The sequence below is a fragment of the Centroberyx affinis genome, unplaced genomic scaffold (assembly GCF_046629955.1).
Source record: "Centroberyx affinis isolate AG114_WGS23_722 - 3 ecotype Tasmania unplaced genomic scaffold, CSIRO-AGI_Caff_v1 ptg006640l_1, whole genome shotgun sequence".
NCBI lineage: Eukaryota > Metazoa > Chordata > Actinopteri > Beryciformes > Berycidae > Centroberyx > Centroberyx affinis.
The window spans coordinates 1,741-18,812 of NW_027283368.1; the positions used below are offsets into that span (position 1 = coordinate 1,741).

The following is a 17,072-nucleotide window of genomic DNA, read 5'->3' on the forward strand; positions in this document are numbered from 1 at the left end:
GTCAGCTCCTCTGCGGCTCTGGCTGGCCTGTCAGACACCATTACAGAGGAGCTTGTCTCCTGCGACTCGGCTGGGGAGACTCCTCCGGGACCGGCGGGCTAGGCCCTAATCAAGAGGAGACTGCCAAGCGGTTAAAGAGCAGTAGCACAAGCCAGCCACCTCCCAGTCTCCCTCTATCTCTCTCCATCTTCCTTTTCCACTCCCTTGTCACAGAAACTCCCTCTCTCTCGTCTCTCCTCCATCACTCTCTGTCTGTCTCTCTCTCTCTTTCCCTCCCTTGTCCAAATAGCTCACCCTCCCTTGCTTAAGTCCTTTATCTCGCTCTGTCTGTATCTTTCCCTTCCCTCGTAAGGACTGGACCAGCGTTCATAAACATGGCAAAGCATCATGGGAACAGAGTTTGTCACTTACCCAGACAACGCTTGACACTGCTGTGTCCGTGGGGTCTGAGGAATACAACATTGTGTCAGGCATGGAACAGATTTTTCACTCTGACGATGCTCCTCGGGGATCTACTGTTGGTCTGCTGTTTTTTTTTTTTCCCATTGACCCTCCCTGACATTGGCTGCTTCTCAGTGACTTGGGTAGTGTGGCACGGCTAGCTGAAATTGAGTGAGAACAAAACAGAAACTGAAACTTCTCTGGGGCCGTGGCTTTTGAGCAACACCTCATTTTACTGTATCTTATCTTAGTGGGTATTAACTCCAGTGTAACTCAAGTTTGGTACTTGATAGCCAAATTTTAGACTGATGATGATTTCAGTGAGAGCAAGCCTTTGAAAGAAGACAGAAAAAAGGGTCATGAGTGGAGACCTACAGTATGTTTGGGTCAATGTCAAGTCCAGTCTATTTGGGAAACCAAGTTAAATTAAATCAGAACTGAAAGGAAACTGACCCTAACTCTGTCAGTGATCCTTATGTCAGCGCAACCCCAACACTCACCACACCACTCCCTTAATGAAAGCCTCTCTGGTTTCCCGACCCAAAGGAAGGTAAGAGTTCCCACCCCCAGCATTTGTGGGCAGTGGTGGCCTAAAGGTTAGAGAAGCGAGCTTGTGACCGGAAGGTCGTCAGTTCAATCCCCCGGACTGGCAGGATAAATCTGGGTGGGGAAAGTGAAAAAGCAGCGCTATTCCCTCCCTCATTACCACCACTGAGGTGCCCTTGAGCAAGGCCCTTCACCCCAACCGCTCCAGTGGAGCTGCTCAGTGGCCAGCAGATCAGACTGTGGTTGTACTGGTCAGCTTCCAGGTGTGAATGTGATCAGGGTGTTCATTGCTCTCAGTGAAACTCCCCCTGAATAAATAAAGGTTTAAAAAAAAAAAAAAGTTAAATTAAATCCTCCTGAAAGGAAACTGACCCTAACTGTCAGTGATCCTTATGTCAGCCCCAACCCCAACACTCACCACACCCCTCCCTTAATGAAAGCCTCTCTGGTTTCCCGAGCGAAGGAAGGTAAGAGCTCCCACCCCCAGCATGAAAAACTCCGGGCCACGTCAGAAACACTGTACCAGACACCAATTACATGTTGCGGGGGCTAGCGGAGGGAAAGAAAGAGGGCGCATCAGAGACGCAGAGGAATCTTGGACGAGAGCGTCTGTCTCTTGTCAAGAGCCACAGGTGCTCTCCGCCGCCGCCATTACCATTGAGACGTCTCTGTCAGAGTCGATAAAGTCGTGGCTTTGATTAGTGCGAGAAGGCATAAGTAAAGATTGTGCCTGGGGCTTCTCCACAACTGAGAGGAGAAGTCGAGAGGAGAGCGAGTGCAGCGCGCGGTACAGGCCAAGCAGAGAGGGTTTCATCAGAAGTAGAACGTGCCGGGCGGTGCCGTTGCCATCCTCTGAGGCTAGCCCTAGTTTCGTGGAGATGTTTATTATTGATAGAGGTGGATGATAGCCTTGGGATGAATTGCATAATCTAGAGCCGCCTCTAATGGATACAGGAAATGGATCAGGCTATCAGTCAGGTCTCTGTGGGTGGGGGATGTGTCTGTTTGTGCGTGTCTGTCTCTCCTGGATGTATGTGTGTGTCTGTGTATGTGTGTGTATGTGTGTGTACTAGGGTTGGGCAATAGTGTAGTTCCTCCTGTCAACCAATCAACAACACATATATAGCCAATCCCTGATAGCTGACACACACACAGTGTGCGTAGTGTGGGCGTGATGACTTGACTTTAAACGTAGCTTTTAAATGTGCAAGGAAGGTCCAGTTTTGCATTTTAAATTATGGTATAAGTCCTCGTAGTCAATAAAAAAACTGAACAAGTATCAGGTTGCGGTGCATTCCCAATAGGAAGCAGTAGCACTCAAATGGGGAAATATATGAGGGGACAAAACCAGCTCACCCTGATGAAGGCTATGTGAAATGTCAGATATGTTTAGGCTACCTGGCTCTGAAAAAAAATTTAACTGTAAAAGAAAATGCAAATTATGTCCCTACTTGTGCTTCCCCATTTTAGTGACTTGCACTAGGCTACATTTTAAATTACCAAAGATCGAGGTAAAAATCAGCAAAATAATTTCAAACAGTGACACTGATCACCAGTGTATTCGTCCAATCATCCAAACCTAGTGTATTCATACTTTTTTAGTGAGCCTCTATATACCCAGTATTGAAATGCGAGTGGCAGCAGCATAATTGCCAGGGAAAAAAACATTAATTCTATCTGGAATGTTAACCATAAAACATTAAATTACATTATAAACACAGTGTGGGTGCATTTTATTTTTTTTAATCACAACATGATTGAATTCTATAATTCACACAATGTGCCCAAACTCAAGGGGTTGAATACTTACTGAGATTCTGAGTGTATAATTAATAATAATGTCAACACAATATAATAATAATATATGACATTGCTCATCACATTTCCTTATAATGCATGTCATTTTTGGAAGTATTTCTAATATAAGATATATACATATAGACTTATAAAACATATATGATGCCTCACTGCCTCACTTCAAGTTTTACTACAACCTTCCTCATTAGTTAGAGAAAGGTAAACAAACACGAAGACTGGGCCAGATTTCTCTGGGCTTTAGTTCACTGCCTGGCAACCTCGTCTGAGAGTGTTTTGTGACTGCCAGGGTCAGCCAGTGCTTAGTAATTGGCCGTCGATGTAAAAATAATGGGCCTAGCATCAACTGATTAGAATATCAATGTTAATTGCTGATAGTGGAGCTTCTGCCGGTTGACATGGCGCTTCATGGGGTCAACATGGGGAGAGCCGACAGACGATGGTGTTTGGTCTTCACTCAGAGAAGTGTTGCTGTTGTTTGAGTAGCTCCATTGAATAAGCATTGGAGGATAGAGACCCACTGGTGTAGATTCTGGTGCCATTGGGGTTATTTTGTAGCATGTTGGGATTTTGGGACAAACACTCAAACTTGTCGACTCCATTGAAGAGCCAGTGTTGGTTATCAGTTGGTTTCACACAAATCAGAGCTTCATTATGTGTGGGAAGTTACATCTTAACTGTAGAAAGAACACACTCTACTTGATTTACTCTACTTAGTTTCCTGATATGACTGGGTGCTGAATCCCTCAATATATGAACTAATAAAGATCACAGGACAGCACTCGTTATGTATATTTATTTGCCGCAAGGACATTTTATCTTACTTGCTTTGCATTCCTCTTTTTAATTTCTTCAGTTATAACTGCATTAGTGCCCCTTACTCTATGCTCAGACAATTCTCAGTAGATTGTGGGAGCATGGCCATGTTGTCATGATTAGCACCACCCATTTTTGGTTTGGCATCATGTCCAAAGCGGAGGCATCTAACGTTCATGGAACAGTTGGTGCTGAAGTAAATAAAAAAAACGCCTTCTGTGAAAATTATGAAATATTTTAAATGCCACATATTAAATTCCCTGCCAAAGTATAAGCCAAGGGTTATCAACACTTAAGTTGTCTGAGTAAAAAAAGAGATCATAGTCCAATGAAGATATCATCTGCAAACAGCAGAAAGGTAGCGTACTCTAGTGTCTCTGAAGTCGACACTCTAGACCTCGGCTGTGCTTTGAAATCCTGTCCATGAGTATCACAAATATGAGAGGGGACAAGATGCATCCTTGTCGGATTCCAATGCCCACCTTGGTCAACCTTGACTTCTTGCCAGGAATGAGAACACAGCTCTCACTATGAGTGTCTAAGGACCAAATGGCTCACAGCAGTGTCCCTGGCACCCCGTACTCTAAACTCCCGCAGCAACTCCCACAGGATTCATGAAGACACGTGTGTCAAACACGACACCCCAAATGATATCCAGAACCTCCAGTATTTCAGGATGGATCTCATCCACCCCTGGTGCCTTTCCACTGCAAAGCTTTCTAACTACATCAGTACACTAACTACATCATGAGAGTACACTGATGAAAGCCAAGGGCTGAAACATCTGCATACGTCTACTTGATCTGCTCCTCTATATTAAAACCTTGGAAGGAATTTTTGCATTTCAGTCATCTCTTTCAGTGTGCACCCTCTCTCTTGCTACTTGATACTGTTGACAACCAGAGGAATAGTTTCTCATAGCATGTTAATCATTTCCACAACAGCAGTTGTGGTATATTTTTGTAAACTTAAAAATTAATAATAAACTAAGTAATATTTTTGTTAACTTTACAACAACATGCACTTTGCTTATCATTGCACTGGGCTTTTAATGTACTGGCTCCACACTCCATATCAGTTTGTACTGTATATCAGTATATCTCTATGAGAATTCAGTGCTATCCACACTGGCAGTATGGAGTACAAGATTGACTAAATGAGTAAAGTTAAACATAGCTATCAAACCTCAAATCACCATGCTGCTGTTAGAGAGCTAGATTCTAGATTCTTGGTCACTCTATATTAGCTCTATTAGCATCTGAAATCTGCATTTGAAAATTAATGGTGCTTAATGTTCATTGTTTAATATGAATGATTACATTGTTTAAACGAATAGTTCACCCCAAAATGGCCCATCCCTATCTTAGGTATCTTCTGATAAGAAGTTTCGGTGCATAACAAAATCCAGTTCGTACTGGACACTCAAGGCCACCTCTGGGCAGAACTTTTGTTTATCTCAAACTGGTGGAGAATGGAAAATTACTGAAGGCAGAGACAGCATTCAACTGAGAAATGGTATCATGCTTGATACATGATGAATAGAATGGTCAGGTTCCGGAGATAAAAGATTTCCAGTGCAAACAAGGACCAATTCAACTAGCCACTGTCTTATCTGTCTCAGGTCAGGTCAAAGGCATGAGAGATGGGCTGAACAGCAGTTTGTAAATTTCCACACAGAGATGAGCGCTCATAATAATACAAAGAGAGTACAGTACAGATATTAAAGACATAATAGAATAGTATAATAGTGTAATTTCTTCCACAGCAGATAATGACAAAACTATCATTATTGGGTGAACTATTCCTTTAAAATGTTAGTCTTGTCAGCAAGAGTCTTAAAATATCTCATATTCAATTCTGAGTTTTACTTTCATGCCAGCAATGATTTTTAGTAGGCATCAGATTTTGGACAGTGGATATCTAATTTTGGAATGACACTTCTCTGCTGTGCTACCACAGATTATCTTTCTGCCACCCCTGCTGCAGGAAAAGGTTCTCAGAACAAACGGAGCCAAGCCCTGGGCTAAAGATAGCTGTCAATGGAGATCTCTGTTAAAAAGTCAAACCAGCCCATTCTCTCATAATGCGTCACCTAAAAAACACTATCTCCTAATATAAAGACAAATCAAATCATCTAAACAGAGCCTGCATTGTCTTGTCATCATGTTTATTCCTCCTACTGTAGCTTGTGCTTCCACATACATTGCTTTATTTACTTATGTCTGCAAGATTTAGGTGTATAGGTGGATACTGTGGGGTTTCTTAGAGTGGGGGTTAGATGGATGGATGGATGAGTCATTTGTTTTCTTGCTTATTGATGCTGATATGCTGTCATGTTTGCTTTCACTGCGTTTCGGAGAGCTCTACCCCTCAAACTGGCACGCTCCTTCCCTCTGCTCCATAGACACGCATTGATGCGTGCACTTGCCTTCACTTTGCATCTCTCCCCTCTTTTGTCTCCCACTCGTATGGTTTCCTCTCATATGGTTTCCTCTCATATGGTTTCCTCTCTCTCTCCTCTGTCTCTCTCTCTCTCTCTCTCTCCTTTGTGCGTATGCTCGCCACTCCCCCGCTTTCTTCACCTCGTTTCCTCTCTCATCGTCGCTATCATCTTGCCTTCCTTCCGTTCCCGGCACTTACACTTTTTCCTCCTTTCGATCTCATCCATCTTCTCTCCTCTACCCCCTCACCCCTTCTTCCTCCCCCCCCCCCATCTCCCTTCCTTCCCCCTCTACCTCCCTGCCTCCCATCCTCTCCCCGTCCTCTTTCTTCTGCCTGCTTCTGTACTCCCCCGCCTCCTCCTCACTTCCCTCCACCGTCTCCCCTCCCCCTTCGCCACCTGTCTTTGTTCCACCCCTGTCAGACAGCGGTTATGTCGGACGTTCGGCGAGCTCGGTGTAGGGAGTCGGTATAGAGGCGCAGAGTGAGTGATGATGGGTCTACTTGTTTTGCTGGGTTGTTGTTTGCTGTGACCTGGTAAGGCAGGGATGCCTTTTTTGTACAAAGTGCTCTGATGCTTGGTGTGTGTGTGTGTGTGTGTGTGTGTGTGTGTGTGTGTGTGTGTGTGTGTGTGTGTGTGTGTGTCATGCCCCACTCCCAGGCAGGTAGGCAGACAACAGGTCCTGGCTACAGGCCCGAAGCTTAGCTTTTGGAACTCAGATGAAGAGTCAGGGAGTGGTGAGGCTAGGCAGAGCCACAGCAGCCCCTGCAGGAGGTTTATGGAAACTATATTTCTTGTGACAAAGCAGAGTGGGCGGGAGGCGATGGAAAAAGGCATGGATGGAGAATGGAAATTAGCGAAAGAACACACGTGGAAATTTACTGCAATCATGCTGCAAATTAAACACTATACAGTAGGGATTCATGCACACCTACACTTGTGGTTGTGTACACCTGCACATGTACTGCTTGTCACTTACCCACTCCCCTCACACACACCCACACACACACACACACACCGGGACAATGGACACTTCTGTTGTTGCTGTGTACTTGGTTAAAATGCCATGCCACTGTCCAGGTTTTGTCACAGCGGAGGTCTGCGGCTGTGTCTAGGAGTTTTGCAAAGCTTGGCCAGTGGGCACAGAAGGCCATGCCATATGGCCCTGGCCGCTTCCCTGTCTGCAGAGAATCGTGGGAGATCAAATTTTCTCACCTTCTGTCTGTCCCCCCGTCTCCCCCATCCCCTCTATATCTCATTCACCTCCTGTCTCTCTGTTGCGGTAATTTTATTCCAACTGCCTAATCTTTCTTCAAATGAGAAACGCCATCTTTTCCTCTGAATCTTTCATTCAGAAGATTCAAATTTTTTGTCTTTCATTTACTTTTATCTGACACTTATCCAGAGTGACTTACAATAAGTGCAATAGTTGGCTAAGCTTAACATTCACAGATTGCCAGTAGTAAGGAGTGCCGGGGTCAGAGCTACAGCACCCTGACAACTGTTATAACAAGTATCCCTTTGTCTGTATAATGATCATGTGCTGCGTAAAGAAGTGCTGCGTGATAAGAGACAAGTTTTTTTTTTTTTTTACCTCAGTAATCTGTAACCTCAGTTCACTCTGTTCCTCACTGTCATGTCAAAAGAAGTTCCAGATGAAGAACTTGGCAGAAAATGCAACGGGAAATGCTTTTTGCCTTTTTTTTGAATGCTTTATTTTGTACCTCTCTACCTCGTTCCACTGTAACCCTCTCTCTTCTGTTCTGCCTCACCTAAAACGTGAGAGAGCTACATCAGTATCGTGCTGTAAGAGGACCATAAGACACGGGTGGATTGGAGCATCTTCCTTTATGCACGTGTATCAGCGTTTCCGGATGAGAGTGGAATTTGCACACGGCAGCACAGCAGCCTCCCTCCTGCACCTCCTCCCAGAGCGATGGAGGCTTTAAATCCCCATCCTCTCATCCGTCCTCTCCTCTTCCCCAGGGGTACAGCCAAAAACTGGGGAAGATCAAGACTAAGTGTGTGTGTGTGTGTGTGTGTGTGTGTGTGTGTTTTGGGTGTTCACAGAGGAGAAGACACTCTTAAAAGACACCCCGCAGGGCTCTGCTGGGCAGCTTTCCCCTCAGTTGCATCACGCCTGGCATAAAGCGAGAGTCCCCAGGTTAAGAACAACCCAAGCCAGATGGGAGAGAGGGGTGAGAGAGGGAGACAGAGAGGGAGGGAGAGAGGATGGCAAAAAGCACGGGCCCTGCAGTAAGCTATTCTCAGTCCCTTTGTGGGGTTTGCCATTTTTTCATTCTCCCGCGCGCTCTCCTTTGAGGGGATTTTCTGTCTCTCTTTCTCTGTCTGTGTCCTCGTTTTTCCTTCTCTTTCTCTTTCTTTTTTATTTCATGATGTTCTCTTCTTTTTTTTTTCTCCATAAGCCTCAGTTTCAGTTTCTTCAGGCCCTACAGTATGGTTCTTTTTTATCATGCCAAGTTTGTTGAGCCAGGGCTCTCCTCTTTCTCCAGCCGTCTGCATCTTGCCTCTGCATATTCCTTTTGCTTTCATTACCCCTCAGTCTCTTTTTCTCTCCCTCTCCTCTGACTTCTCCCCCTTATCCCAATTTCCCTATCATTTTCGCCTCTCGTCCTTTTTACAGTCTCTTCCCTCCCTCCGACTCAATCCCTTTGATCAGGAGCCAGTCCCCAGTTTCTTTTTCCCTCCTCCTCCTTCTCCTCCTCCTCCTCCTCCTCCTCCTCCTTCTACTCTCCTTTCTGTGCATTCTACCGCCTTTTTTCCTCAGCTGGTTAAAAACAGTGGTCGCACTTGAGCACTGTGAAGCTCCCGGGCTCCAGAATCGATGGCGTGGTTATTTTTGTGCTGCTCTTGGCAGCCAACAGACTGTGTGTGTGTGTGTGTGTGTGTGTCTGTGTGTGTGTGTGTCTGTGTGTCTATGTGTGTATGTGTGTGTATCATGTGCCTGAACACATACATAGGCATGCATAGGTGTGCATGTGTGCGTACCCGTGTCTGCTTTTGTGAGAGCAGTACATAGTTCTGTGGGAGCACAGAGAACAGATTCCAGGTCAATCCATTAGAGACTTAAAGGGGAACAGGAGCGGAGCCAAAGAGCCATGAGCTCCTTAGCCTCGTTCCTGTGGGGACTCACAAGCGAGCCCTCTGTCCGTGTGATGTCACAACCAGCAGGAGCACATTTCATCTTTGCCCATTTTTCAGCAGTTTCTAAATTGCTGAGCTAAACAGGGTATGAGCTGTGACGATGGAGCGATTTTTCTGGACCTCTACTAGCATGCCATTTCCTCCTCCAGGGGAATAAAGGGGAATACCTCTCAATGGAATAATTGACATTTGCTGTTCCTATGGTTTAGGACAGTTGAATCAATATCTGCAAATGAATGAACTCCTTCCCACAGCTAAAAAACAGAAAGCTAACACTTGGACCTATAGTGCTATCAATCATCTGTAAAAACTAGAGATGTTCCATAGCCAACAAACTGTGTGCTGTGACTGAATGAGTAATGCTCTCTCCAACCTCAGCAACTATTTTCAAAGAGCAAGTCACTAAAAAACCACCTAAGTGTTCCACTGAAGCAACAGCAGAAGAATGGCCAACAGTAGAAGACTGTGGTTGTGCTTAGCAGCTCCCAGGTGTGAATGTGTGTAATTAAATGAATGTGAAGAAGGAAAATAATGTGAATGTGGTGTTGAAAAAACATCTTAGAAAATCTTCACTGATTAAATAAAATTGTATTTGTTTGAACCAGTGAGATGTTCAAATAACTGAAACACATTGAATGCCGGGTTGAAACATATTCAAACTTAACAGACCGAGTAGTGGTCTGACAAGTGATTCTTGAAGTGATTCTTAGTATTTGTTTTAACCTGCTTGGAGTATCAGATGACTGCTGCATCCGGACAGTTGAGATAGCATCAGGTACCTTGTCTATTACAGAAAATTATAAATTAAAAAGTAAGTAAATTGACTTTCTTATGATTCATTGTATTGTGGCAAACCACAGTCTGATCTGTGTCAACGCACATGACCTGTACATATTTCTGTGTATACTTCTATACATGAGCAGGCACACACTGTATTTCTGGGGACGTTTCTGTACATATGTTTCAACAGTGAATCTGTTCATGTGAATAGATAATGATTCACATTTGTACTTGTGGACACATTACTGTATTATTTCCATTTGTAAAGCTGACGTGTTGCGATGTTGACGATGCATATGCACAACTGCTCTGTAAATCTTATAATGTGGATAGGCAGTGATGCACATTTGCACACCCTTCATTAATGTTCTTGCACGGGATTGTAAGTGTGTAAATTTCTAAACTGCATATGTGTAAATATGTAAATCTGTCAATAGTAATGAGAAGTCTTTCTGGCAAATATGAGTATTAATACAATGGAACTGCTGCATCTGTAATCGTCATTATATGTTTTATTTGTTGTACATGTATCTACATTCTGTTCTTTTTGCTACTGCAGTGACTCAGTTTCCCCTTGGGGATTGATAAAGTTCATCTCATTTTACCTCTGAGCAAGTTAAAACCGACATTAAGAAGTATTTGCAAATGCCTAATTGACCCAGGTCTGTTCAAAATATGAATCAAAAAAGAGCAATGTCTCACAAATGCTTAATTAATGCACAGCAGCACACAAAGAAACAAATGCATTTTATCCCTTGGCCTTCATCTGATGAAACGTTTCTTTGTGTGCTGCTGTGCATTAAATAAGCATTTTAACATATTTTGTGAGGGCGGACTTCGGGCGTTCCTCTATTTTGATTCATTATGTCCAAGAGCCTGCACCCAGTATGTATTCAAAAGTTTTGAGTTCAGCTAGCTTTTTGTTCTGTTTAAAATATGACACATACATGCTGACATTTTCCAAAACCCCCTGAACCATTTCATTTGCACTTGAAGGGCTTCTGATTGTGTATCAACAAGGAACCTCCAACAATGGCACTCTGTTTCTGTATATTTTCATATTTTATCATTATGCCCATTTGTTTTTTTTTACCAGTCAGTTAAACCCAAAAATGTGACAAATGGAGCTTGAGTGCCAGGAAGAGGGGAGCTTGAGGAAGGGAAAGGAAAAGAATGGGAGGGAAAATACATTTTTGCTTTATAAATGCAGACAAAAAGCCATTTTTACATCGCCTACAAAGGTCTGTTAAGGTTGAAACAAATTGTGTGCTTTTCGAGTAATTGGACCAAGTCGGATTTTTATCTGCCTTTTTGAACATGCACAGCATGTATTGATATGTGTTGATTGCGTGGATTTTATTTGTATAATTTGCAAGATAAGAAGCTCTCTTTCTCTTCTTTACCAGTTAAAAATAATAAACCAAGGTAAAAGGAGGGATTGGCTGACAAACTTTAACAATCATTGTTCTACATTGATGTTGAATGTGAGCAGTCATATGCACTGTAATCTCTGCCTTGTAATTTTCGATAGCAGCTCAGGGGTCAACTCATTTGAAAGAACTTTTTTCATTCATTAAAAAAGAATAGTTAGTAAATCAAGGGCTTGGAGCCGGAAGGGCTTATGTGACATTTTGCTTGAATTGAGTTGATGTTTTTTTGTTTCAAATTACTCATATGGGATTTGTACTGCTATACAGTGGAGAGTGACAGGAAGGATTAGAGTATTTGCAATAAAGTCAACAAAACAAATTTTACCCTATGCATCACAAATACATGGCATGTACCTTAGCCTGGTGTGCCATCAGTACGGACCTGAAAATAGGTTCTGTATATTGAATTAAAGGCCTTGATGATATTTGCCTGTACCACTGTAATGTGCCGGGTCCCCAAGCCTATAAAATGCATGTAGCTACAATGACGGAATCAGGAATTTACCCTTACCAAGACCTTGCATACAGTGTATGAGTATGTACTTGGCAGTGCAAAGTTTAAGTATGTACTTACAATAACAGTGCTGTACAAAGGCGTCCCTCAATAGTAGATCAGAATTTGAATGTGAAATGTTGTGTGCATCTGCAAAGGTCTTGGCATTTTATAATATAGAAAACACACATGATGACAAACAATTTGTAGGGATTTGAAATGTTGAGTGAATAAAGGTTTATCTGTGGGCAAATAGGCTCGTATTCAGAGTTGAGATGAACACACATAGGGGGGATTTACCTGCAAAAGTTTGCACCTTACCCGCAAAATTGTGCACCAAAGCTCTCGCTTGGCGTGTCTTGAGCAGCTACGGATTTCTCCCAAACAGAGGGATTCTAGAACTTTACATTTCTGGAAAATAAAGGCAAGTGCTTCTCTTAAAGGAAATATGTCAGGCCCGCTGACAGTGCCAATCTGCAAAAACGTACTAATGTCAGAAACCTGGCAACCCAGTGGACAGGTGGAGACAGGAGCAATTTAAATATTCTCCCCTGCGCCGCTCCTGGCACAAGTCAGAATCTTGTCTCACATAGTTTTTGTCTTGGCTGAAGGATGTAGGTGCATGACTTAGGTGTGCCAACTCTGAATCACAGCCATACAGATCACGTACTGGAGATGACCTAAACCATGGGTTGTCTATCCTCCCCTCTGTATTCTCTTATCCTCATCTCTCCTCCCTTTTCCTCTCCTCCCCTCTCTGCAGTGCAACAACGACTACGTCCCAGTGTGCGGCTCCAACAATCAGAACTACCAGAACGAGTGTTTCCTGCGCAGGGACGCCTGCAAGCAGCAGTCTGAAGTGCTTGTGATTTCAGAAGGCGCCTGTCCTGCCGGTACGTACATTTACATGAGACGCTCGCACAGATACAGACACACAAATACATATACAAGCAGACACAGACAGAACATTTGCTGTACATTTTCCTGTAAGCATGTAAGTGATGCAAAGCAAATGTTGTCCATGTCAGTGTCAGGTTGCTGTTCATGTCAGCCTCACACAATTTAAAATGCATCAAATGCAACGTCTAAATAGTAGAATTCTTAGGGTTAACCAATAATAATCAATATATCTATACAGCAGCTCCCAATGGATAGAATTCAGTAGTAATAAGGAATTGATTCAGTATGCTCAGTTATCAAGCTCTGCATCAACGGAACTACATATAATGTGTGATATGAGATTTGAACATAAATCTTTCTTACTACTTGGTCCTTTAGCGACTGTACAATATCAATAAACTGTACAAAATTCAGAAATATTGCAACTTATCTTTAAACTGTAGACCTTGAGGCAGTCTTCCCAGGTTCAGTGTATCTGACACAAACGACAACTACGACAAAGACAAGTATTCTCATTGAAGAGATCCAGATTTCATTGTTTCCTTAAATAAAAAAGCAAGGACATTATGTGGCCAAGATGCACATTCAGCAATGCAGAGTACTGAGCGAGTTAATCGTATTGTTTATTCAAATTCAATACAGTAAGCAGAATGGAACTTGATGGCCATGATATTTTAGTTCTGTAGTATTTTAATAAATGTCAAAAGGCATCTAGTCTAAATATTGTATGTGCCAAATTGTACTATAGGGCTTTTGTCGAGAGCCATGTTCAACACAGCAGAAAATTGAGCGACTGAATCACACATTTTATTTAAATTCTAGACTTCAACTTGATGGCTGTGACAGTTTCTACAGAATTTTTTTGACTCTTTTATCCTTTTATCTTTTCAAGGAGCATTTCAATAAATGCTAAAGAGCATATAGTGTTAATACTGCATGTAGCAAATTCTCAAATAGATAGTTACTGTGTGGCTGCCTACCCAGAAATGATACACTGTGGTCAAAATGTCAGACCCTATATTTTTTCTACAAATTCTTGCTGATGTATTTTCACATGCTTTATATTCAAAAACAATAAATGTAACAAGTAACTTCTCTCATCAACACTGTTAATAACAAAAACTTGGCACTGAAAACAATTTATATTATATATTTACTTAATAAGAACTCATCATCAGGAGGAAATAATTATTTTCTTCTGATTCTTCTGATGGGTCTGATGTGATTTAATTTATTTTCCGACTTTAAAAACACATTAAGCATAATTATACATTATACAGTTTCATCTAAGCAGTGCTGTTCTAACCATGCTGATAATTCCCCTAAAGCATAGCTAGAGGAGATCAAATATTTAAGAGCAAATTACTTTGTGGACCTCACAGTGCTATGGGAGAACATGCAGTGAGGCATACGAAAGCAAGATGCTCAGGTATACTGAGTTGGCAGTGGAGGCAGAAGAGTGGGAGGTGTGGAAGTTTTGTAGCAAAGTCCACCTCAACACTAATAGGTGAATTAGGCATTCGTGAGCTGAGCAGTGAAGGCTATTTCCGAGGTAGAGGTAGGAACCACCGAGTGGCTGTGACTGAGGAGAAAACATACTGACTGGGATACAAAGTCACTGAAGTAAATACTCTGGAGTGTAACAGAGTAGGGAGTGTTTGCTGGTGTGTTGGTTTGTCACTATATTGGTATATTAGTTTGTTAGCATTTGTTTGTCATATGTTTGCTGATATATTGGTTTGTTGACATGCTGATGTATTTGGTAGCCTTATGACTGCTGGTATATTGTTTGTTGGTAGTATGTTTGCTGATATATTGGTTTGTTAGCATGCTGATGTATTTGTTAGTCCTGTAGCCTACTGCTGGTATGTTGTTTGCTGGTAGTGTGTTTGCTGGTATAGTGGTTTGTTTGTATACTGGGTGTAGCATATTGGTTTGTAGTGTAACCTTATTCTTAAAACCCTCCCCTAGTTAGTAGTATGTTTGCTCCTATGTTGGTTTGGTGGTATAACCTTGTTCCCTGTACTCCCCTGCTTTTTAGTAATATGTCTGCTGGTATATTGGTTTTCTTAGTAGGCTTGTAGCAGAACCTTGGCCAATTCTGGTCACTCTTGGCTAAATCCGGACACACACTCTTTGATGCGGGTCTTTTAGATTAAATTTTCAAAGAGTTCCCTGCTGATCAGCAAGTGATGTGACATCATACATATTTGAGAAGATATGATATGAAATTTCAACAATATGTATATATATTTAGACACATCAAAGCAATCGGATATTCACTTACACACAAACAAGAAGCGCAACTGCTGTCTGAAAAGTTGAAATATTGAAATTCTATCTGAAGATGGGAGTTATATGACAAGTGATGGCACAGCTAAGGTAGTAGCGGTGGATAGTCATACCCCGTTCTCAGCCCTTCCTATCATTATCTTGCATGATTAAGTTTACTGTTTGCTGATACAATTTGATTTCTCAACTGCTGAGCGGACTGCTTCAGCCCGAAAGTGTCAGCCGCCCCATTAGCCCGTTGTTGTTGAGACCAATAGCAAGTTTAGAAATTACTGGGTAATGTTGTGACCTAGAAATAAGCCTGACTGTAGGTATGGGGTTGTCAAGGTGACTATATTTGTGTTGGATTTGGATGTTTTCCCTGGATTATGGCACAAGAGAAAGCGAGTAATGAGTTTGGACATACATCATAGTGTCCAAATTTATTACTCACTTTCTGCTGAAAGTGTTCTGTATCTGTCTTTAAAACAAGAACATTTGAGTGTGCTGCCTTTATTGCTGCAGGGGATATGCAGTAGGAGATTAAAGAAACTTGTCTGTAAAAAGTTTGGGAACTGTTGTATTAATCCATTCTTATAGGTAGAATACTAGAAATTAGATAATTTATGAAATTCCAACATCCTGATGACTGAGCGTAAGTGACACACAGCTGTGAGCCAGAGCTTTGCCAACAAACAGCATTTGTTAATGAGATTTGTGGAATAGCATGCTCTGATGGGGAGGTGATGACATATAAATTTTATTATAAAAATTTTGCAGTGTTTTGGAAGAAACTAATTGCTATCTTTAATTTGTAATTAAATTTCACAATTGTCTAATCTACACAAATACAAAAGCAGGTGGCGATTATGTTTTCTTTTCCCTTTTTTTCCTCTTTGATTGGAACATGTATAATTAGGTTTAGCCTTAGTAATGCATTTCATCCTCATAATCAGGATGACAAATATGGATTCCATCCAAAGGGATAATAAAAAAACTTCAAAAAGCATCCCATGGCACCTACAAAGGAATTCCTCCACTTCTGTTTGTACCATATTGATGAGTCATGTTCTGAATAATGTGCTTAGTTGAATGTGTGAATACATTGGCAAGGCGATGATGGCTGTCTGAGGCGTATGTGAATCACTGCTTGAGCAAGATAGTACTGCTGGCTTGAGTTGAGTAGTCGCTGACTCAGTTACCCCCACTGACAGGCAGCAGGCTGAAGTCCATTAAAGGCCCTTGAATGGTCACAGCTCAGCAGCAGTCTGCACATTTGAAGGAAACGCATGCGGAAATTGAAGTGGAAATGTTACTGCAGTAACAATAATTGTATATGTGTGTTAGGTCACAGGGGCGTGTGCACATCAACATTTAGTTTCAGTCACATGAAAGCTTCCCCCTCTCTGTAAATGGCTTGTTTGTGGTTTGTGTATGAAAAATGTGATAGCGTTAGTGTGTGATATGCGTTTGGGTTTATCTTGGAGGAGAAAGGGGCAAAGAGAGGCCTTTCTTCCACACGGTAAGAGTTAATTTTGAGAACCCAGTGCTGGGGCAACAAAAGGGATATTTGGTCTCGCCTTCTTTTGGCAGAAAGGCTGTGTCTGTGATGCCAATGGCCCAGGAGAAACTCCATCCCCTCCTTTCTCGGCTTCTCAGTTTACATGTACAGTTACATTCTGGCATTTAGCTGACGCTCTCATCCAGAGCAACTTACAACAAGGTAACAGTAAACAAGCCGTCCCCCACGAATGATGCAGTCACCCTATGGGCCGGTCAGTAACAAATATTGTGGATGTTTATTGTGTGGGAACAGTAAACTGAAGCTGTCAGTTTTTGAAAGGTTCTTGTGAGAAAATATAAAAGAAGCATGGATAATATACAAGTGTGCAGGGAAAACCAAGGAAATCCAGTCCATCTTATTGTGAGGCTTACAGCTGTCTTCTATTATACCAGATAACAAAAAGCAGGCAAA

At 42.2% G+C, this 17,072-nt stretch overlaps 1 protein-coding gene across 1 annotated transcript in view; it reads left to right on the plus strand.

The window, feature by feature from the left end:
• Window positions 1–12,689: 12,689 nt before the first annotated feature.
• Window positions 12,690–17,072, plus strand: part of LOC139638900 (tomoregulin-2-like) — a gene marked incomplete at both ends in the record, with an annotated part of 46,944 nt that continues 42,561 nt past the window's right edge. Inside the window, one exon of the mRNA XM_071512932.1 lies at window positions 12,690–12,819. Coding sequence (XP_071369033.1) covers window positions 12,690–12,819 — 130 coding nt within the window. The remainder of the gene's footprint in view (window positions 12,820–17,072) is intronic.